We start from the raw sequence: 23,863 nt of genomic DNA on the forward strand, positions 1-23,863 counted from the left end.
GGGGGTGCAAGGAAGGACCTGTAGGCTTTGGGGGATAATTACTTACAGAAGTACTCCTAGTTGCGGGGTTGAAGGCCAGGAAAGCTCCAGGAGGCCCTGTTATGTATTGCTACCTCACTAAGCGTGTTAGCCTGTTATGGAGGCTCTACAGCAAGCACAGCTTGCAGGCATCGCGAAGGCTGCAGTGGAAGCAGAGAAGCTAATGTACCGGTGCATTCTGCTGGCTGGATTCCAGGTGGCACTGAGGTTTTCTTAATTTAGAATTGACTGTAAACTCAGGTGTCTTGCTCCTGTGCCACCAACCATGCTGCCCACACCCAGGGAAGAAATCAGCTAAGCCACAGGGGCAAAATACCCAGCGCTCTGACTCACCCCTGGATGTTCTGCAACGAGTGTCGAGCCCCCTGAGGATGGATTGTGAGTCTCTGGGAACCCACACAGAATGGCAGCTGTCAACATCAGAGAAATCTGGAAGGGACACCCTGCGGATCGAAGTTGGCTTGTAGGACAGCGCAGGGCCCAGCCTTATGTGCTCCCTGGGAGGTGGGTGGGTGGGAGGCAGCACAAGCAGCCCCAGTGAGGCATCTTGGCATTTCTTTCTTGACTCATCCAAGTTCCCATGCTCAAGATGTGATTCTCCAAATGTCACTCTCAGTGAGTCCTGCCCTTCCGAACAGATGTGTGATTCGATACACCCAATCTACCCCCAGTCTCTCTAAGCGAGGGATGAGCTATGTGCCTCTCTCTCCTGCCGCAGACAGAGCCTAGGGCCTTTGACCAGGTTGTCCGTCTTGTTGGAACTGGCCCTCAGCCATCCCATTCAGTCTTCATTGTGAGGAACTGAATGGTCATGCAGGTCCCTTACCACCTTGTGCACAGAGAAGCAGAAAAAGTTGAGGGTCTTGGTGTCCCAAGGGTGGGCAGGGCTGGAGGGACACCTTGCCAAGGTCTGATCCTTCACTTCCTCTCCTAGAATTCTATGCATCCTTGCCCCACTCCTGTATCTTTCCAAAACAGCCCCTGTGTGTTGTAACTCCATTTGTATGGAATTCAGCTTTTTGCAAAATTTCTGCACTAAAATATTGAAGATCTTTCAACTATTACTTTGTGACAGATGCTTCCCTGATTTTTTATTTTAAAAGGACATTCTTTCAGAGGGGGAGGGAAGGTTACTTCAATAAATACCTTAAAATACCAAAAAAAAAAAATAACAAAAACAGCCCAGATGGCATGGCTCAGTGGTTGAGCATCAACCTATGAACCAGAGGTCACAGTTCAATTCCCAGTCAGGGCACATGCCCGGTTATGGGCTCGATTCCCCAGTGTGGGGTGTGCAGGAGGAAGCCGATCAATGATGCTCTGTCATTGATGCTGTTTCTTTCCCTCTCTCCATCTCCCTTCCTCTCTGAAATCAATTTAAAAATAACATAAATACCTAACACACACACACACACACACACACACACACACACACACACATGCATGGATGCACCATAGTAAAATACAAAGAGGATATATCCTAAATGTGGTTTCCCCCATTATATAAATAAATGCTTCATCTATTTCATGGTTAAACTGTGCTGGTAACGGCCATAATTTAATTGTTTGCTCTGTGTCAGGCATGATAGTAAACACTTTATAAATGCTGGTTCATTTCATCCTCACAGTAACTATTAGTGTTACTATTCCCATTTTACAGATGAGGATGCTGAGGCTTAGCCCTGAGAGGTTCAGTAAATGCCCAAGAAGACCCAGGGATCAAACCACAGGTCTCTCCTACTTGAATGTCTGCCTTCTTTACCAGTACACACTTGGCTCCGTAGTATACTAATAACTGTTTGTTTCTGTTAGATTGTTGTTGCTGCAAGTAGCAATAACACCAACTGGAACTGACTTAAAGAGTAAGAAAATATCTCAGAAAATAGAAGTGCTGCTGAGTGGGAGGAGCTTCAGGGTTGGTTGAGTCAGTGGCTTTTCCCCTCTTCCTCCTTAGTGTTCACATCTGTGCCAATTATATTCTCCAGATGTGGCCACAGCACTACAGGGTATCCTGTGGTATGACCCTGCCAACCCGCCCATAGACTGGTGGGTCCACCTTCCCACCCCTGAATCTGGGTGGGCTAGTGACTTGTTTTAACCAATAGAAGGCAGCAGAGGTGGTGTGGGGTGCCCTCTGGGGCTAGCTCAGAAAAAGCCATGTGGCATCTGCCTTGCATGCTGGATCATATTGTAGTGGAAGAAATCCGCCGACCCTGAGGCCGCCATACTGTGGGGAAGCAGCCACGTGAAGAGGCCACTGGTAGGCTCTATCACTGACAATCTTGCTCTCGATCCTCCTAGCCCTGCAGCCAGACTTGCGAGTGAATGAGCCCTCAGATCATCCAGTTGTTCCCAGCTTTTGAGGTTTTCCAAATGCAGAGCATAGACAAACGGCGATAACCTGGACAGTGTCACTGTCCTGCCAGTAACAAGATGACTGTAGCTATTCCAGGCATCACATCTCCAGACATGACAACACCCAGAGCTTCAGGAGGGGCTGTCTCTCTCTCTCTTAAGAAAGACAAAATGCTTCGCAAGGACCTCAGCAGGCACCGTAGTATCTCTCTCTGGCCAAAAGTGGTCATATGTCCACCTGGGGTGTTAGAGGACAACCTCACTGTTTGCTACAATATGACCCAAGAAAAGGTTTCCCTGATTAATTATTGCCAAACACCTGCCTTAAAATGTTAAACTGATCTCGTTAACTCCAAGACCTCTCGGAAACATTTTTACTAATAATATTTTTCATCTCCGGGGAGCAGGGGATCATAAGCCATATTTTTTTCATTCATATTTACGACGAACGTTTTTTATTTCATTTTTTGGTTTTCGTGAAGAGCACTTCACTTCCTGAAACTATTTTCTACAGAACAAAACTTGGAAAAGACAATACAATTACAGTCTCTAAAGGCATTTCCATTAAAATCAAACGGGATAAATGTGTCTATTACCACAACTATCATTTAGCATTCATCTAGTAACCAGTGCAATTAAATACGAACTTTGCCACCATTTAAATAAAGAAATTAGTACTTTTTCCTCCTCCTTTTTCCTCCTGTTCCTACTTTTTGATCTTGGTTTTTGCAGTATGGGATATAGATCCAACTTGTTATGGTTAAATTACTGGTTTTTCATATTATGTCTTCCCTTTGAAGAAGGAGCCACCTTAGTTGCATTTTGTCTAATAATCATGTGCACAACATGGATCTTAAGCTCTAGACTGGCATGCTTTCAGTTCTCAGATACAGTCCTTTATGCCACGTGTTCTCCATTCCTGAACTCCTTTTCTTGACTCATCTCTCAGTGGGCTGGTGTGCCTTTTAAATAATATATTTAGGGAGGGTGGCAGATTTTATGCTTTCTGAGCTCTTGCATAGCTGGTTGATGTTCTGTTGTCTTTGCAAATGAATGAATCATAACCCTGCCAGGTGTCAAGTTTTTCAGTAAAAGCCCTTACCCCTAAAAACACAGTGAGCCCTAACCGGTTTGGCTCAGTGGCTAGAGCGTCAGCCTGTGGACTGAAGGGTCCCAGATTCAATTTTTGTCAAGAGCATGTACCTTGGTTGCAGGCACATCCCCAATAGGGGCTGTGCAGGAGGCAACTGATAGATGTTTCTCTCTTATCGATGTTTCTAACTCTCTATCCCTCTCCCTTCCTCTCTATAAAAAAAATCAATAAAATATATATATTTTAAAAACTCAGTGATATCTCTCCACTGTAGATTGGAGTTGAACAGGACTTTCCCAAGAAGGCCTAGATCTCTTATCCTGTGGTTAACCTCCTCTTTATACCAAGATGTTGGGAGAATTTTTTTCTTTATTCTTGCATTTCAAACACATCATCAAGATATGTCCAAGTGTTGACATCTTTCAAATTATGTTGACAATAAGCCTTAAAGATCTGGAGAAATACATTTTCAGAAAGTTTTATTATTTCTTTTGATCTGCTTTTTGGCTCTCCTTCAGAAATAATGACTTTCCATATATCTCTGTTCTATATTCTTCATATTTATCACCTCTTCCCATATGTTTTTCATCCCGCGATCTTTCCTTCTGCGTGGCAAAGCTAATGCTACTTGTTTTGTCACCTGAATCACTGAGTCCCTTCTCTGCTATAAATGTCCTTTACTGCTCCTGTTGTCACTTCTCCTGTAGCATGATTAGATGTTTAAAACATTACTTCTTATATATTAGCTAGTTTTCTTCTCATCAACAGATGTGTGTGTGTGTGTGTGTGTGTGTGTGTGTGTGTGTGAGAGAGAGAGAGAGAGAGAGAGAGAGAGAGAGAGAGAGAGAGAGAGAAGATAGGGAACACAATGCAATTGCTATGAAAAGTTAACTTTTATTTCCTATACATATTTTTCAAAATTATATTGTCTTCAATCTCCAAAGTGCTTGGTTCTGCAGTTCTGCAGTTTTTATGTCTCAAATCCTTTCCCCAGGTTGCAAACTTTGTTTGTTTGTTCATTTCCTCCAGTACATCGTCTTTTGCATAAAGAAAGATAAAAAATGGGATAGAATTTTCCATAAACCAGTAAAAGTCTCAGTGAGCTGGCAACGTGCCTTCAGTTGGAGAGAGCCAGGAACATGGGCAGGTCTGTTAGCAGAAGTTTATCTCTGCAGAGCTGCCTATCCATGAAGGCAGAGGCAGTGAGCTGGGGGTCAGCTTTTCTTCTCTTGTTTTCTGTTGGACCTAACCTCCTGTCAGAGCCACGCCCAGCTATGTGGCCTTTTTCTTCCTGCTGCTTCCTTCTCCCATCAGGTGGTTACTCTTGCTCTTAGAAATTCCAGTCATATCAATCAATCAGTGTTGCACACTGGTGCTGTGCAGCAGATCACCCCAGAGCTCAGTGCCCTGTTACAGGAAGCATTTATACAGATGTGCATAGATCTGGCAGCCAGCTGAGTCTGGCTCAGCTGGGAGGCTCTGCCAGTTGGGTGCAGGTCTGCCCCATGTATGTTCCTGTGGGACCCAAGCAGCAAAAACTGGGGGGAAGTTGTTCTTATTGAGATGTCTTTGGTCCAAGAGGGCATGCCCAACTACCTCTGCTCAAGCCACACTCATTAGCATCTCATTGCCCAAAGCAAGTCCAACACCCATGGGGCAGGAACACACTCCAGTCACTGTAGAAGTGTAGGAAGCAAATATTTCCTTTGCAACATTTCAAATTATAACACCAGGTCTCATTCAATGTGATGATCCACAGCGACAAAAGCACTTCAAGTGGACTCTCCTTGGGGTGTCCCATTGCTGCTCTGGTGCCCTCGCATTGCCAGACCTGGTGGGGTTGGTGTGTTTCTTCCAGAATCCTTCACCTTGACTCCCTAACTTCCTCCACATGACTGCAGCCTGCCTTTTTAGGTGCTTATACGGAGCTGGGGATTTTATGGCCTCGCCTATCTTGTTTTTGTAAAATGTTTGTTTTTCTTTAGCTAATAAAATTTCACAGGCAACAAATAACATTTAAAAAGCTGAGGCTGGGATGTATAATTGAAATGTAAGAACTCAGCACTGCACAGTTTAGCGGTGTGCTCAATCAGTGAGCTGAGAGGCAATGCCACCTGCCATACGTGTGATCTGCTTATTAAGAGGGTGAGGCTCCAGCTTAGCCACAGTCTGAATTTGTTGTCTGGTTCCTAAATTGGAAATTTCTGCCGCTTAATCATGTGCCGTGCTTGTGATCTGGTTACTAAAACAGAGAGTTGTAATTGCTGACCACGTGCCGCCTTCGCGGTTTGGTGAGGAAACGGGAGCAAGTGTGATTTACCCAAGTGCCATATGAGTGATCTGGTTACTAAACAGATGACCAGACAGTTCAACCACATGTTGTATTTGTAGCCTGTTACTAAAACAGAAGGCCAGGGGTGTATCCAAGTGCCATGTTTGTGATCCAGTTACTAAAAGAGGTCTGTACCACATTCCCACACACCATATTTGGGTTCCAGTTACTAAGACAAAGGGCATATGGCTTAACACAGTTTACATCTGTGATCTGGTTCATGAACAGAGGGTCCTGGGCCTAACCTTGGACTCCTGTCTGGGTTCCTGGAGAAAGAAGGCGGTCTCTGAATTGTGTGTGGTTTCCTCTGGGAACCAAAATTGGGTCAAGTATATTGTAACTAATTTGGGATTCTGAAAAAATAACAACCTTAATTTCACTTCTAGAACAAAGTATCTTAGTTTTCTTAAAAAAAAGTTTTTATTGATTTCAAACAGAGGAAGAGAAAAGGAGAGAGAGATAGAAACATCAATGATGAGAGAGAGTCATCAGTCAGCTACCTCCAGCATGCCCCCTACTGGGGATTGAGCATGCAACCTGGGCATGTGCCCTGACCAGGAATCAAACCGTGACCTCCTGGTTCATAGGTTGACGTTCAGCCACTGAGCAACACCAGCCAAGCTAGTTTTCTTATTTTTTAACATCAATGTTAATATTCCTATAGCATCAAAGGGACACACTGCCCTACATTACCACTCTTTCCTATCACTTCTATATACTCATTTCTTTTCCACTCTCCATTCTGACCCATTTGATTTTTGTTCTTCTAATTCTTTGTCTTCTATTGGGTTACCTTTTCTTTTATTTTTTAACCATTTTACATTCCATATTTTCTATTCTTTAAGTCTCACAGTTGTCACTAGGATATATTCAATTCCTCTTCTTGCTTTCACACTCATATGTAGCCATGGCCCATATGGTTGCATATTTCCTTTTGCCACGTGCTTCTCTTTGGGCATGGGGGTTTATCTCAGTGCATTTGCCCATTTCTCATGGCTATGTGCACTCATACTTTATTCAACAAATACTGATCTAGGACTAACTTTTGTTAGGTACTGTGGAGTTAAAACTTCCAACAGGACACATCTCTATCCTCAAGGATCTTATGGTCTAATGTACAAAACATAAATGTCAGCAGGCAATTGTCATACACTGTTGTAGAGCTGTGACAAAGTAATGTGTGGATTCCATGGCTCATGTGTGAAGGGAAGTGCATTCAACCTTGGGGAACTCAAGAGGCTCACCAGAGGAATGTCAGAGAAGTTGAAGCCTGAAGGAGGAATTTGGAGGAGGACGTGGGTCAGAGAAAAGTGTTGTAGACAGAAGGAATAGGCAACAGCCCCAAGATGAAGGAAAACCTGATGCATACAGCAGCTTTTGAGGAGGTCAGGATGGTCCACACATGGAGGAGTCGCGTGTAGGGGGTGGAATGAGGCAGGACAGGTGGCAAGGCTTGGTGATGGAAAAACTTGAAAATCTGTGTTGAAGAGTTTGGACTCTATGATGAAAACACACTAGAAAGTCATCAAAGGGATTCCAGTAGGTCACCTTGGCTTCTGGGACCTTGTCTCAGAACAAGTACCCATATCTAGAAAGGTCACAATCCTTGCAGGCAGAATCAAGGCCAACCCAAATTTCATTCATTTATTTGGCCCAAGCAGGTCTCCATCTCCTTATCTAAAGTTGCAGTTTGCTGCTGTTTTGCGCTTTTCCCTCCTCTCCCACTCCTTCAGAAATGACATTCCTCTCTATCTGAAGAGAGTCACTAAGACTTACTCGTCTGAGGTCGTGGGCGTGGTAAAACGAACACTCCAGAGTGAGACAAGCAATGCAATGACATCGCCTCCTATTGCTTCGAGGGACGCCAGATGGAAGCTGTCAAGAGAATCCTGAAAGCCTAAGTGACATTCTTTAAATGAGGAAAGAGCAGGTGTGCCCTAGCCATGAGGATCTTAAATCTCACTGTTCTCAGACAGAAGCATGTGTCGGCCAACTTCAGTCTCCAGCCTGCAGCAGAGATAGCTCCTATGAGCTTATCTGCAGAGACAAATTGGGTATCATGAGTAGGCCTATCAAAATTATGTCTTCTATTGGCATTAGCTTGCATTTTTATAAGAAGATTTAACCCTTCCGCCCTGACCGGTTTGGCTCAGTGGATAGAGCGTCAGCCTGCAGACTGAAGGGTCCCAGGTTCGATTCCAGTCAAGGGCATGTACCTTGGTTGCGGGCACATCCCCACTGGGGGGTGTGCAAGAGGCAGCTGATCGATGTTTCTCTCTCATCGATGTTTCTAACTCTCTGTCCCTCTCCCTTCCTCTCTGTAAAAAATCAATAAAATATATTAAGTAGAGTCTATCTTAAAAAAAAAGATTTAACACTTCCTATTTTATCTGATACTCACAAAATCTCTATGAGGTCAATAAGGCAAGTGTTCTTTCTATTATTATCTCATTCTTACCATTATTATTACTAGTATCTATTGATGGGATGAGGAAACAGATAATGAGCTATTAAGGGACCTGCCTAAGGGCACTCGGCTAGTTAGTGGCAGAGCCAGTCCTAGATGATACACAGGACATTCCCACCAACCACCTGCTCGAATACTCTGAGCCCCTTTCTGCATGTGTGTGCATGGGGATGCAGAGAACTCAGCTGAGGAATCTCATTTTCTGGAACTGCTGCAGTCGCCAAGGAAGGTGTGGGGAGAGAACTCTCCACTTGGGATCAGGCATCCGTCACTTAACTCTGTGATAAGTAACTGAATGAGTTGTGTTCCACTTATCATGTGTGGACCACTGCGAAACAAAGGGTCAGGAGAGCAAAATGTCTAAAGTCCCAAGAACTGTGCATTTTAGAATAAAAAGTGCTTTATCCAGAGCACAACCCAGTGATGTAAACAGCGTCATCTCTGTTTCTCATGGGGGAAAACTTAGGAACAGAGACGTTTATTAGCTTTCACTGGGTCACACAGCAACTAGGTGACAGTATCTGAACAGAAACCGAGGTCATGGACCTTTGCTCAATTTATCCCTACTAAGAACTTAGACACACACAACACTCACCACACACACACACACACACACACACACACACACACACCCTGGCTTCCTTCTTCATTCCACTTTCACCGTCAGTCAGACCCGTCATACATGCTTGCCTTAATATGCTGCTTCACATTATCAACATGAGCCGCTTGGGGCTGTCAGCACCTCCTTTTAGATGTGCAAAGGGGAATTTTTTAAAAATATATGTTTTTATTGATTTTTTTTAGAGAGAGAGGAAGGGAGAAGGGAGAGAGAAATACCAATTGGCTGCCTCTTACACGCCCCCTATTGGGGATCAAACCTGAAACCCATTCTTTGAATGGGTGACCTCTTGGTTCATGAGTTGATGCTCAACCACTGAGCCACACCAGTCAGGCCAAGGGGGACTTTTATGTTTTTTATTCTCAACAACTGCTGTGAGAACATGAATATTTTTCCTGTGCCTTCCTGCTTGTTTCCTTTTATCCCATTTCTGCATCCTCAGACATCACAGACTGCAAACATCGCCCAGGGGTAGAATGAGTGAGGATCTTAAATCTGCTCAGATCTCACAGGAACCAGCACTTTAGGGGCATGTTCAGAATTTACCCTCTGCCCCAAAACCACACAGTCCAGTAAGAGCCCCCCTTGCCCGGCAAACCACAGTGTACCCTGTGCCCAGACTCTCAAAGCTGAGATGAGTTCTTCCCAGACTTGGCAAAAACGCCTTTACTATGTCAACAAAAGCCAAACATAAACCTTTGTTACATTGTTATTGCTGCCATAGGAAATTACCACAGACTTTGTGGCTTAAAACAGCACAATTGTACCACCTCTCCCTCCCCCTCCCCCCCCCCAAAAAAAAAAAAAAGGTTTGAAGATCAGAAGTCTGAAACCAGCTTCAGTGGCTAAAATCAAGGTGTCCGCAGCGCTGTGTTCTGGAAGCTCTGAGGGGAGAATCTGTCTCTTCGTCTTTTCCGGCCTCTGAACACTGCCTGTATTCCGTGGCCTGGGCCGCTTCCTCCAGCTGCAGGCCCACTGCTCCAGTCCCTGCTTCCTTCATCGCTTTGCCTGGCTCCCTCTTGTAAGGATCTACGCTTACATTTAGGGCCCACCCAACAATCAGGGTAATCTCCCCTCTTCCCCCCGTCTCAAGGTCCTTCATTTAGTCACATCTGCCAAGCCCCTTTGCCCCGCAAGGGAACAGATGTACCAGTTCCCAGCATTAGAACATGGACATCTTTGGGGCTGTTGTTCAGCCCCCACAACACCCACTTGAGGAGGGCAGAGGTGACTGCTCTCTGGAGTCCTTGCAGGTCCACAGGCCCGGGCACAGAGCAGGCTGGGGGGAAGGCTGGGCACGAGTGAATTCTTATTGCAGTGGAGGCTCCCAGCATGATGGCCGTTGAAATCAGGAGCAGAGAGCCGCTAATGGGCCTGTCCTCTGGCCTGTACTCAGAAACCACACCTTCAATTTTCCACTGCCGCGCAGTGATCATCCCATCTTCAAAGGAGAAACGCTGTGCTGGTTCCTGGTGAGACATGACCCTTGTAGAACTGCGTGCCCCCTGCTCCTGCCCAGCGCAGCCCTCGCTCGCTGTCCTTAGCCAGAACAGCAAGTACGTGCCCGCCTCCGGACCTTGGCACTCGCCATTCCCTGCGCTTGGAATGCCCTCCCCCCGAAATCCACACCATCCACCCTCACCTCCTTTATGTCTCTGCCCAAAAGGCACCTTCTGGATGAGACATTCCCTGACGTGCTCATTCAAAACTGCAACACACAGCCCCCTCCAGCCTCCTTGGGGCTCCATTCGCCGCACATGCATCTCGTCATCTGACGTCGCTTCCCTTGTTTCTTTGTGTACTTTGTCTCCCACAGCTGTAAGTCCAGGAGGACAGAGAATGTTCTGTCTCATTCTCTGCTCTATTCCCAGCTCCCAGAACAGCACCTAGCACTTAGTAGGTTCTTAATATGTATTTGTTGAACAGATGCCAGAAAAACATGCAGAGAAAGAAATATCCCAGCCACAGTCAGGGTCTGGGTTGGCCCGTGGCTCTCTCCCTGGCCCGGGACACTGTGGACAGCACGTTTCAACAACAGCATCGGGGAGAGCGAGGCGCACTCCTCCAAGCCGAGTTCAATTTAGAGCAGTGGAGCGAGTGGCCCTTGCAGAGACAGAGCAGGACATGCACCCAGGGATGGTCTGTGCTAAATCAAGCCTCTCGCTCCCTTGCTGCTGGTCTTCAGCTACATCATTCAACCTCTGAGCTCCAACATCCTCATCTGTAAAGTGGGCATCATGCGGACTCCACCCCTCACCGCAGTAACCACTGTGAAGTTTAGATGAGGCTGTGCCTGGCACAGAGGACGCTCTCCCTGCCTCCCCTCCCACCTGCTACCAGACCTTCTAGCTGAAAAGTAGGCATTTGGCACCCAAATAGTCCAGTCCTGGTGGCCATCCCTTCTCAGACCTGCAGTCCGAGGACCCTCCCTGGGCACAGCTCCCACGCAAGCTCTCTGCGTCGACAGGCCTTCATCTAGAAAGGCACTGTCTTTCCCATACTGTAGCGTGGAGCCTGGGTTCTGTGACCAGGCAGAAGCCACTGAGAGTCAAAGTGGCCCCAGTCAGTATGCACATCAGGGCCAGCTAGAGGCCACATGTGGTAAGACACATGGAGTGGGCAATGGCAGGACGGGCCTTTTCTGCGTCCCCTCCAGCCTGCTCTGTGGTCAGCAGCCTTTGTAAGAGGAGCAGCTGGCCGGGAGGTCTGAGCTGGGGGCGGGCACCCACCCCGAGTGCCAGCCGGGCAGGTCCAGGTGGGGCCCCCTTGCTTTCCTCCAGATCGGTGAATCTTCCAGGAGACAGAGCTTTTCAATGTCAGCTGCAGATTCTGAGCCGCGTGTCTGCCCCCCCACACTGTCTGCGCCGTACGTCCTGCGGTTAGTGGGAATTTTCTTCCAGGCGGTGGCCGCCGGTAGGTGCTCAGCCTTAATTTGGTGTGATGGTGTGTTTTCGCGTTTTTCTGCAGCATCCCTGCATTCTGGGGGGTGTTTGCAGAGGCTGAGCCACATTTATGACCCGATCCCTGTGCTAACCTGAACTCACTCCTTGCAGGGCCACGGCACACAGTACCCTCTTCCTCCCTGTCTCCTCGTGTCCCCACACCACGTCAGGGGCACATACCAGAGTCCAGATGGAGTCATCACAGCTGCCTCTCACTGTTGCTTTCAGAACTGTTTCCACCCTCCCATTCCTCTCCCTTCCTGCTCACCTTGCCCAAGGTCCCAGTGTGTCTGTCTTTTGCTCGTGGCAGGGAGGGTCTTACAGCCTCGCATTCCAGTCTCACTGTTTAACTCCTCCTGTGGGGAAAGTCGTAGGGCCAGGCAGGACGCTGGAAGTCTCTCTGGTTATGCTGGTGTTGCTCGTACCTCACATCTAGATACCACTGGCAAGCTGGTGGCAGGACACACCGTTCGGGGGGCTGGTTATTAGGGAGATGAGGCTGTGTGGCCCGTGGTGTGGGGAGGACACCGGCAGGAAATTCTGTAGACGGAAGGCCCTGTGTGATCTTGCCACATTGGTGCTTGTACGCTCTTAGAAAATGTGTTTTTATGCTGCACCGAGATAAATGGATGAGGGTGCCCAGCCACGTGGATGGGGCTCTGCCAGATGCCCCAGACTACAGGGGTTCCTACGGTGGCAAATGCAACCGATTCCACTGGCTGAGGAGCTCTGGCCCACGGATGGCCAGGCACTCCTCTCTGAGTAGGATGATGTCCTTTGTAGATGGACAGAGAAGGGAATAGAGGTGGGCAGTGTACCCGAGCTCATGCAGCCCATCCTTCTCTCCCGAGAAAGCCTGCCATGAAATTAATCCCACACTTTGAGAGAAAGTTGCATTGCGTTTGGATTCATCTAAAATCTGATGGGGGAAGACATGCCCCCAGCCATGCGGGTCTCTGCGCGAGGCTGGTCTGAGCCTGGAGGCAGAGGCCAGGCAGAGCCAGCGCCTGCAGAGCAGAGAACTCAGAGCTTGGCCTTCCTGCGGCCGCATTTCATCTTATCAAAATTCCCGTCTGGGCTGGAGTCTCAGGCACCCTGAGGTTCCTCTCGCAGCAGGAAACTCAATTCAATTACCCTGCTCTTCCACCTTGAAGTGCAGAGAATCTGAGCGTGGCACGTCCCCTTGCGCGGGGCCTCCTCCAGGCCTTCGTGCAGGTTGGGGCGGCTCTGTGGCGGGCTGTCAGGCTGGGCGCGCCCTCCCAGGGCTCATCTTCGCTGGAGGAGGCCGGTAAACAGACAAATAACTCCCAGTGGGAGGAGTGGTTGGCGTTCTGGGAAGCCCCAAGCGCGGACGCTGCCCCTAGAGAGGCCCCATGGACTGGGGAGGAGGGGTGGCTGGCATGCTCCTCCCTGGGAGTCAGACCAGGACAAAGGACCCCACAAAGGCAGGGGCATCCTCTGGCTCGCCTCCCCCGTTTGCACCCAATTCCTGGTCGCAGTGGCTGCCCGGAAGAGAAAGCAGGGGGGTCCTGAGAGAATGGACCTGTCAGAGCCGCAGTGCTGTCTGTCCTCTGTGCCCCATCCCGTCCGCGCATCTCTTTGGAGCCTGCGATTCCCAGCATAACGAGGAGGAGCCAGCCGAGCAGGAAGGCCTGGGGCTGGGGGTGGATGCACTGGGAGAAGGGTCCTCCTTCTGTACCAGAGCTTCATGTGCTTCTGCTAACCCGAGTGAACAGAGGAACCCCCTGGGAGTTTGGTAGGTGCTGGCTGCAGGGACCCGCCCCCAGAGTCTCTGACTCAGCAGGTCCGGGGTGGGTTGGAGAAACTGCATTTCCAACCAGTGTCCAGGTGCGGCTGGTCCAGGGAACACACCTGAGAACCACCCACCACCGAGCTAGAGTTACAGGGTAAGCTTTCGGGGAACCCGAGCAAGATCATCTGTATCCACAAGGCAGCACCTGAGGAACTGAGAGGGGAACTGAGAGTTTTTAAATAACTCATGGCTGGAGTGAGAATCCTGCCATGAGTTATTTAAAAACCACTCCTGCTGATCCACAAATTCCCCAACCAGCTGTGCGCAGAGGGCCAAGACCGGCCCACCCACTCTCTCCTTTGCAAGCCCTGCATTTGGGTCGTCCACTTCTCGCTCACATACACGTAAACACAAACAGCAGCCACTGTGAAGGTGGGTTCATTGCACTCTAGCCCAGCCCCAGGAAGAGGGATGCGGTGGGGAGAGAAGAGGGAAGCTCTGAAGAGAGAATTGGTGAGACCTGCAGAAGATGCCTGGTTGATGTTCTCCAATATTTTATTTTATTTATTTTTATTTTTTTAAATTTCTTTATTGATTAAGGTATCACATATTTGTCCTCATCCCCCCATTCCCATCCCACACCCCTCCCCACGCATGCCCCCACCCCCCTGTTGTCCTTAACCACTGGTTAGGCTCATATGCATGCACACAAGTCCTTTGGTTGATCTCACCCCTATATCCCCACCCTCCCCTACCCTCCCTCTGAGGCCCAACAGTCTGATCCATTCCTCCTTGTTTCTGGGTCTGTTCTTGTTATCTTTAAAAGCAATGCAAGAGATTTGGAATTGTTTTTAAGCAGCAACTGTAACAGTCTGGGGCACAAAGGGAATGGACTGAAATAATAAGTGCATGGAAGGAACCAGCCTGAAACTGTAGAATGAACATCTCTCCCAGGGATCATAGGAGCAGAACTAACAGTACGGGACGTTGGTGATATGAAATACAAAACAAAGAGGTGAAAATCATTAGAGGAAAGATGAAGAACAGGGATACCAGGAATAGAAACCCAATTAAGACTGATTTGTGTTCCCAAGGAAGAAGCCTATTCAGTAGAACAGGAGAAAGACAATAACCAAAGTGGTTTCAGGAAACCTTCAGGAGGCAGAAAATGATATGGGTGTAACTGTTAAAAGACCCCTCACAAGAAACTCCAGCCAAGATTAATGCAAAACATATACCTTAACATAGCATGGAGAACATTTTTTAAATTTTCATGGAAAAAGAAATATTCTTCTGAGTGTTCAAGAAGCAAAAAGGAGTGATCTTCAAAGTAAAAACCTAGGCCACCATCCAACCTCCTTGCTTCTCCCACATTAAACAACGGAAGAACTGGAGACGGTGCAGAGGGAATTGGGCGCTGTTCTAGAATTGTAAGCCAAGCTAAGCATCTGTCCTGGGAGAGGGGGGAAGTATTACCAGGTTATTAGAAGTCAGACAATGCAATGTCCACACATGCTTCATTATCAAACTACTGTTACACGTTTTTCAGCAGTTATTTGGATAAGAGCCAGGTACTTGGTTGGGATGGTCATAGACAAATGGAAGTGAGCATTGAAACCAATTAAATATAATGAAGTAGCAGTAGCCGTTATAAATTTTGTTACAAAATTAAATGCAGAAGCCAAGTACCATTCTAGGAAAAGGTGTAAAGAGTAGAAAATGTCACAATAAACCTCAAATTAAACTTCCAAAGACTGTAATGTGTCAGGTAAGAGGCAGGAAAGTAAGGTATATACATTTTCTTGTCACACAAGGAAAGATGAGAAAATGCAATTTCATTTCTTGAATTTGATAATATGGCTTAAGTACTGTATTTGATAAATGGAAAGATATCCACCAGTATAATCAAAACTAGGACAACTGTAGGTTTTATTTTGTTTAGTTTTGTTTTTAAATAAAGAACTGAAGACTAGAAAGCCGGAGATGGAATAACAAAAGTTCAGCCCAACATGTTTAAAACCATATATGAAAATGTAGTTAGACTCTACCCCTGGAAGGCAAAAAACTCCAATTAGATTTTCTAATAATTCAACTTCATTCTCTTTATAAGAGACGTACCTTTTTAAAGAGATGTGTTTAATGTAACACAATCAGTTTAAAAGACAAAGGGGAGACAAATATTTAGGAGAAATTCCACACGGGAAGAAAATAAACATAGCCGTACTGATATAAAAACTGGTTATTTTTCTAACAGAAGGCCCTTAAATATTTTTAATGACTGATTTTGTATACTGAGAAGAGGCACCTGTGGTTCTGCACCCACTTCCAATGTGTGGGGTTTTACCCGACACCAGGCAATTCTCCAGCACATGCGGGGAGCCCTCTAATGCAACTCAGTTCTGCCACTGTTAATCGAGGACAAGATCAGAGTCCAGAAACACTCAGTCCCACAAGACTGCCCTTCACGTCCTGGCCAGTGTGCTCAGTGGTTAGAACGTCAGCCTGCAGACCTAAGGGTCCCAGGTTCGATTCCCAGGCAAGGGTACGTACCTCAGTTGCAAGTTCCCCTGCCCCTGGTAGGAGCACGTGTGGGAGGCAACCAATCAATGTGTCTCTCGCACATCAATGTTTCTCTCTCTCTCCCTCTCCCCCTCCCCCTCTCCTCTTCCCTCTTCTCCTTCCTCCCTTCCGCTCCATCTAGAAATCAATAGAAAAAATATCCTCTGTGAGGATTTTTAAATTTTTTAAAAAGAAAAAAGACTGCCCTTCATTCAGCTGCCCATTGCAGGTCCAGGCTGCTCCCTGTGTTTCTGAATGAGTGGCTCTTCAGGCACCTGCTGTGCTTTGTTTATGGTGCGTCCTGATATTGCATGTTTTACAAATTGAAGGTTTGCGGGCACCCTGCATTGAGCAAAGTCTATCAGCACCATTTTTCCAGCAGCAATTCACTCATTTTGTGGCTCTGTGTCACACGTGTTGTTAATTCTTACAATATTTCACACTTTTGATGATGATGATGATGATGATATTTGTTATGGGCACCATAACGTGCACCCATGTGATGGTGAAGTTGATTGATAAGTATTGTGTGTTCTGACTGCTGCACCAAGCAGCCCTTTCCCCCGTCTCTCTCGCCCTCTCCTGGGGCCTCTCTATTCCCTGAGACACAACAATATTGAAGTTAGGCTGGTTCATAACCCTACAGGGGCCTCCAAGTGTTCAAGTGAGAGTGTTACCAGAAAGGGACTGGGCAGGAGGGGGTCTGCCTCAGGCCAGCTGGTGGTGTGCAGGTTCTTGACTTCATGCAGGAAAGATTTCACAACATAAGTCCAGGTGATTTTGAGAGGATGTTTATTAAAGATGGGGACAGTGACACAAGGAAGAGCTAGGATAGAAGAAGCAACAGGAGAGAGCCTAGATGGGGCTGCTCTGGCTCTCTAGAAAGTCAGAAAAAAGGAGACAGGTTTTTATCTTTCTCTTGCAGGCAGGAATCTTAGGGGAGGTCTCAGGGCAGGGTTTCAGCAGAAGATTCATCCATTTCCCGGGTGTGCCCTTTCTGGGTTGTGGTCTCCACTGATTGGTCAGCGCCAGGGCAGGGGGTCCTTCATTAGTCATTGCAGCTGGTCCTGATGTAGCCCACCTGGTTTTGCTGCTTTTCTGGGCCTGGAGCTGAAATACAGCTGAGGCCTAGATGTTATCTCTAGGGAGGTGCCTCCTGTATCTGCTATAAATTGCTCTGCCCGTTTGTTCGGCTCTCTGTCTCAGTGTCCCTGTTCCACTTGTCCTGGCTTACTGCTTGTCACAAAAGGAAGAGTAACGTGCCTCTTACTTTAAAAGCTAGAAAAGGCCCTGGCCGGTGTTGCTAAGTGGTTGGAGCGTCAGCCCATACAGGGAAAGGTCACGGGTTCGATTCCTGGTCAAGAGCATGTACCTGAATTGCAGGTTCAATCCAGGGCCCCAGTGTGTGGGAGGCAACCAATCGATATGTCTTTCTCACATCGATGTTTTTCTTTCTCTCTCCCCCCACTTCCACTCTCTAAAAAAACACACAAATCAATGGAGAAACTATCCTCTGGTGAGGATTAACAACAACCTAAAAAAGCTAGAAATGATTAAGCTTAGTGAGGAAGGCATGTGGAAAGCTGAGACAGGCCAAAAGCCAGGCCTCTGTAGCAAACAGTTAGCCAGGTGGTGAATGCGAAAGAAAAGTTCTTGAAGGAAATGAAAAGCAGCCCTACTCTAGTTAATACGCAAATGATAAGAACAGGCCTATTGCTGATAGGGTGGGGGTTTTAGTGGTCTGGACAGAAGATCAAACCAGCCACAATATTCCCTAAGCCCAAGCCTAGTCCAGAGCAAGTCTTCAATTCTCTGCAGCCCGAGAGTTGAGGAAGCTGCAGAAGAGAAGTCCAAAGCTAGCAGAGGCTGGTTCCTGAGGCTTAAGGCTCAGATGATGCTTAGAATTTTTTAGCAGTAAAGTATTTTTTATGAAGGAAAGTACATTGTCTTTTTAGATATAATGTTATTGCACACTTAATAGACTACAGTATAGTGTAAGCATAACTTTTATATGCACTGAGAAACAAACAAACAAAAATACTTCCCTGCAATATTTGCTTTACTGTGGTGCCTGGAACAGAACCTGCAATATTTCTGATGTATGCCTGTCAATCCAAGGTGCCTACCATCACCTCCTTGGGTTCGATTCATTTGCTAGAGCGACTCGCAGAACTCAGGAAACCAGTATACTAACTAGACTATTACAGAGGACATTAAAGGATACAAATCCACATCCAGGTGAAGAGATGCACGGGGGAGTTTGTGTCCTTGTGGAGTTTGGGGCCCGGCATGGTGACACGTGGAAGTAAGGGTTCTGATTCACTAACCTAGAAGCTCCCTGAACCCCGTCCTTTGGGGTTTGCATGGAGCCTTCATGATGTGGGCATGACTGGTGACATCACTGGCCATGGTGACTGAGCTCAGTCTCCAGCCCCTCTCCCCTCCCAGGAAGTCAGGGGATGAGACTGAGAGTTTCAGCCCTCTGTTCACGGCTGGTTCCCCTGGCAACCAGCATCCCCATCTCTAGGGGCTTTCCAAAAGTCACCTCATCCACATCAACTAAGCTGGGATTGAAAGAGGCTATAACCAGACATCCATTTATGGCTCTGAAGTGATTTTAGGAACTGAAGACAAGAGACCAAATATAACAAAAGGTGTTCCCATTGCACTTAACCCTTAGGAGATTCCAAGGGTTTGGGGAGCTGTGAGCCAGGAACCCTGGATGGAAAACCAAAAGTATCTATGATAAAACCACTCACAATCTGCCCGTTCTGGATGGAGGCTGCCCTCTGTTTATATTGATGTCCTTCCAATGCCTCTCAAGGTTTTTCTCACTTCCTCGATGTTGTCATCCTTTCTGAGGACTTTTATGGTCATCCTTTCTGATGACTTCCAAAGCTGTATCATCAGTCCATATCTGTACATCCTGCTGCCTCCTGGGCTGTGCTATTGGGCTGTCCCTCTGGGACCTCCAAAGCACACCTCCAGAATTGAACTTGACACCTTTCTCTCTAAGCCTGTTTTTCCACTGTTACCATTCAGCTCAACCTAAAGCCCAGATGTCATCCTAATTGGCTCCTTCTTCACCTTCCACCCACGATGACTCATCAAGTCTTGCCAACTTCTCTCCTACAGGGAATTCTCTCCGTCCCATAGCCCATTGTGGTTTCTAAACCTGTTATTCTATAGCCTGGTTGTCCTGCCCCTGATACCAGCAAAGGGTAACTTTTCTCAAGCTCAGACTTGATGAGGTCATTTCCCTGATGAAAATTCGTTAGTGGTACCTCATTTTACTCAAAAGATAAAATCAAGCTTTATTCCTCAAAAATTAAACATAGAATTACCATATGACTCAGCAATTCCACTTCTGGGTATATACCAAGAAAACCCCAAAAACTAAAAGCAGGAACACGAGCAGGCATTTTTCCACCTGTGTTCATAGCAGCACTATTCACAATAGCCACAAGGTGGAAGTAACCCAAGGGTCCATGGATGGATAAATAGATTAACAATGTAGCATAGACATACAACGGAAAAGTGCTCGGCCTTAAAAAGGAAGAAAATTCTGCAGCATGCCACACATGCTGCACCATGGATGAACTGGAAGACATTATGCTAAGTGAGTTAGCCAGTCACAAAGGGCCAAATACTGTGTGATTCCACTTATATAAGGTACCTAGAGCAGTCAGATTCCTGTTTGACTTTCTCTAGACTGTAGACTGGTGGTTGCCTGGCATTGGGAGAGAGAGGAATGGGAAAGAAGTATCACTTGAGGGAAATGCTAAAAGTTCTGGAGATGGATAGTGGTGCTGGTTGCACAGCCCTGTGAATGTACTCAATGCCACAGAACTACACACTTAAATATGGGTAAATGGTAAACGTTATGTTATGCATATTTACCACAGTAAAAAAACAACAAGAAATAAAAAACAACCAAACTCCTCACCATGGTATATAGGACTTTATGGATTAGCACCCATCCACAGCTCTCAGCACACCCCTAACACCTTCTCCTACAGTTCTCGGTCCTCAGAAGAAGTCAGCAGGTGGCCATTCAGTGACCTGGGGTTTTCACCCCCTACGCCTTGGTTATGGTGTTCCCTCTCCTGACATGCCCTTCTGCCCTCCCTCCCACCACCTCTCCTCTTCTCACAGCCCCTGACCAATTCTTTTCACTTACCTTCTGAATTTCAGCAAACTCTCTGCTTCTTAGTTTCCCCCGGCACCCCAGCCCTTCGATTGGTCTTCTAGGCAATGGTTACCCATGTTCTGAGTCTCTTTGATTTTGTCATTCATCATCTCTGGCTGTGGCAGGAGGGTACCAATGTTCTCCTCTTTGAGGTCCCCCACCCTCACCATGCACTCTGCCAGCCTTTTCCCTGCACCCAGGCTAAGAACCACATGCTTGTTCCCCTGTCAAGTCTAAGGCTCAAATCTCAGTGTATCTCAAAATTTACTTTTATAGTCAATAACCTGGGATGCAGAAACAAATCCACTTAATACACTCCCCTTCAGTTGCTCTTAGTCATAGAAATAGCTTTGAACTTGAGTCATGTAGATGTCCAGCAAGTTTCAGTAACCTAAGTTAATGTGTTAGAACAATGGGCTCACTTAAAGCAAGGTGCCCGTTGTTTTACAAATAAAGCAGGGAACAAAAATGTCTAAAACTTTCTTTTATCAGGATTTAGACTAACTTAAAACATTGATTTCTGTATTCATTATTGTCTAAGTCATACTGCAGAAATCCCAAAGTCTTAGAGGCTAAAACAAGGAAGGGTTTATCGCCCAGCCAGCATGGCTCAGTGGTTGAGCATCAAGCTATGAAACAGGAGGTCACGGTTCAATTCCAGGTCAGGGCACATGCTTGGGTTGCAGATTTAATCTCCAGTGGGGAGCATGCAGGAGGCAGCTGATCAATGATTCTCTCTCATCACTGATGTTTCTATCTCCCTCTCCCTTCCTCTCTGACATCAATAAAAATATTATTTTAAATAGGTAAATAAATAAAATAAAAAACAAGGTTTTATTTCTCACTCAAAGTACATGCCCTTCATGGGTTAGCTCTATGTTCTATTCATTCCAGGAGGAAGGAACAGCTCATATTTGGTGTATATGTTTTTGTGGCAGAAAAAAAAAGAAAAGAGAAATGGCAGAATACACATGGCTTCTGAGATTTTCATCACTTTCACTCTCCTTTAATAAGCCAAAGCCTAATGTCAGTGGTCAAGGAGATATAATTCTGTCATTTCTACGTAATAATTGGAAATAATATAACCTGTTCCAGACCACACTCTTGCTTATAAGTATTTATTTCCTTCCCTTCGGCCACAAAATATACTCATCCCCTCCCCAAGGGAGAAACCCTAAAAGTCCCATCCAATTATAACATCAGACTTGAGATCTAGAATCTCAGGAGGTACCGCGAATGTGGGTGTGGCTTCTCTTAGAGACATGTGAACTAAAAAAAAAAAAAAAAAAAAAAAAAAAAAAAAAAAATGGGAGCTATATAGCAGTCTAAGACTCAGAGCAATTCTGAAATCCTATTGGAGAGACCTTGGGGTGAGGAATATTCTTTAATTTCTCATTCTGCATCCTGGAAATTACTCATGATTTCAAGCATAATGCCCAGCTTTACCCTGTGGGGGATCCAGCCTTTTCTACTCCCTATCCTCATCTAATGAAGGCACTGGAACTTGGTCCTCCCTGGGGTCTACTAGTATATAGCTTCTCCTCATAGTGCTTATGCCCATAGAAGGTTGGGAGCCCAACGATAATAGGGTTATAGAGTCTTTTAATTCTAGGCCATTGGCTCTTGGCCAGTACAGTTCTCTCCAAAACTTAGTCATCTATTTGATTCCAATTGGTGTATACTTATAGCCACGTCCACAATTATCTTTGAGACACACTTCTCTCTAAATTTAACAGCCAGCTTCCTGGGAGAGTCACCTAACACATTCAGAGGTTTTGACAAGGTGTTCCTCTTTCGGATTTGTTTTAATAGGCCTGTATTGTTATTTAAATCATTTCTCCATTTTATCTCTTCCTAGTTGGAGGTGAGAAATAACAACTATTTTTCCTGCAAGTCCCAGAATTTCTGAGTTGTGTCTAGTCCTGGCTTGCAAGCCAATCAATTCTTTTCTGAGCTCATCTCTTTCTTGTAGCACCCTGTCAGATGCAACTATTTGCAACCAGAGTGCTGTTTCCCACACTTTTTCCCCAAAGCCACAAAACCATTCAATAGGGATCTGTCCTACAAGTTACCACAGGCAATGATTTTACCAAGTGTTTTGCTACTGCATAAGAAAGGTGATTTTCTTTTTAGCCTCCAATAACAGTTTTCTCATTTCCCGCTGCCTGGCCCTGGAAGCCATACATCATACTTTAGAATTTTTGTAATGGTAGTCTGTCATTTCTACATAATAATTTCTGCATTGTTTACTTAAAGCACGTTATGCTATGGTAGTGAAGAAGTCCAAAGTCTCTATGACTAATAACAAAAAGGGCATTTCTTCCTTTTTTAATTTTAAAAATATGTTTATTGATTTCAGAGAGGAAGGGAGAGAAAGAAACATCTATGATGAGAGAGAAGCATAAATCTGTTGCCTCCTGCATGCCCCCCACTGGGGATCAAGCCACAACCCAGCATGTGTCCTGACTGGGAATTGAACCATGACCTCCTGGTGCATAGGACAATGCTCAACCACTGAGCCACACCAGCTAGGCAAAAAAGGGCATTTCTTACATTATTTTTTCTCTTTGGGGATATCTGCAGGAATTTTCCACTGTATCCTCATTCTAGGACCCAGACAGAAGGAACAGCCCCTACCTAGGGCATGCTGTTCTCATGGCAGAAGGAAAAGAACAAATGATAGAATCACAAAAGGGCTCTTAAAGCTCTCAATGGGCGGTGGCATGTGTGACTTCTACTCACATTTCACTGGCTAAGAAAGTGACAGAACTGAGCCTGATGGGGATGCAGTGGGAAAGCATAATGCTGTCACCAGGAGGGGCAGAGCATAACCAGGAATGCTGCACCTCCCTTCAGCTGCTCTTCCTCATAAACACGGCTTTGAACTTGCATTTTATCTTGTTAGAACGAGATACATACTTACAGCAAGCTGGGAGTCGCTGGCTTCTGGGGAGATCATAAAATTTTTAGAGACATATGCATTGTCTGAAGTATGACACAACTCCCAAGTATACAGGGGTGACAGCAGATGGTTGGATGAGTAGGAAACCAAACTAGCAGGTGGCATTTTTTTCTCCAAAAGTCTCAGTGGAGGGGGATATGTTGTGCACACACGGTCTTCCCAATAAGTTCACAAGTATGCTTGGAGCTGAATGTGATGGAGAACTGCTCATCTGATGTTCCAAAAAGCTGGGACAAGTTTCCATAAAAGAGCTTGAGGGCTTGAGGGTCGTGCCCCAAGCAGAGTTCTCACCCCCATGTGCCCAAGCCCCTCTTACTCCTCTTTCTCTTCACAGTTCGACATGCAAAGGATAACTCTGGAAGAGTTGAAGCACATCCTCTATCACGCCTTCCGGGACCACTTGACAATGAAGGACATTGAGAACATCATCATCAACGAGGAGGAGAGCCTGAATGATACCTCGGGGAACTGCCAGACAGAGTTTGAAGGCGGTAGGTACCCCTGTTTCTGCTTTCTCCCTGGTCTGGGACGGGCCAACGCCTTCACATCCTCT

General features: G+C 46.3%; 1 protein-coding gene across 1 annotated transcript in view; it reads left to right on the forward strand.

Moving 5' to 3' along the window:
• The window catches only part of CALN1 (calneuron 1), a gene marked incomplete at both ends in the record, with an annotated part of 374,757 nt that overhangs the window by 337,646 nt on the left and 13,248 nt on the right, over positions 1-23,863 (forward strand). The window contains one exon of the mRNA XM_079796101.1: positions 23,645-23,801. Coding sequence (XP_079652227.1) covers positions 23,645-23,801 — 157 coding nt within the window. The remainder of the gene's footprint in view (positions 1-23,644; positions 23,802-23,863) is intronic.

Source organism: Cnephaeus nilssonii (assembly GCF_951640355.1).
Source record: "Cnephaeus nilssonii genome assembly, chromosome: 2".
Taxonomy (NCBI): domain Eukaryota; kingdom Metazoa; phylum Chordata; class Mammalia; order Chiroptera; family Vespertilionidae; genus Cnephaeus; species Cnephaeus nilssonii.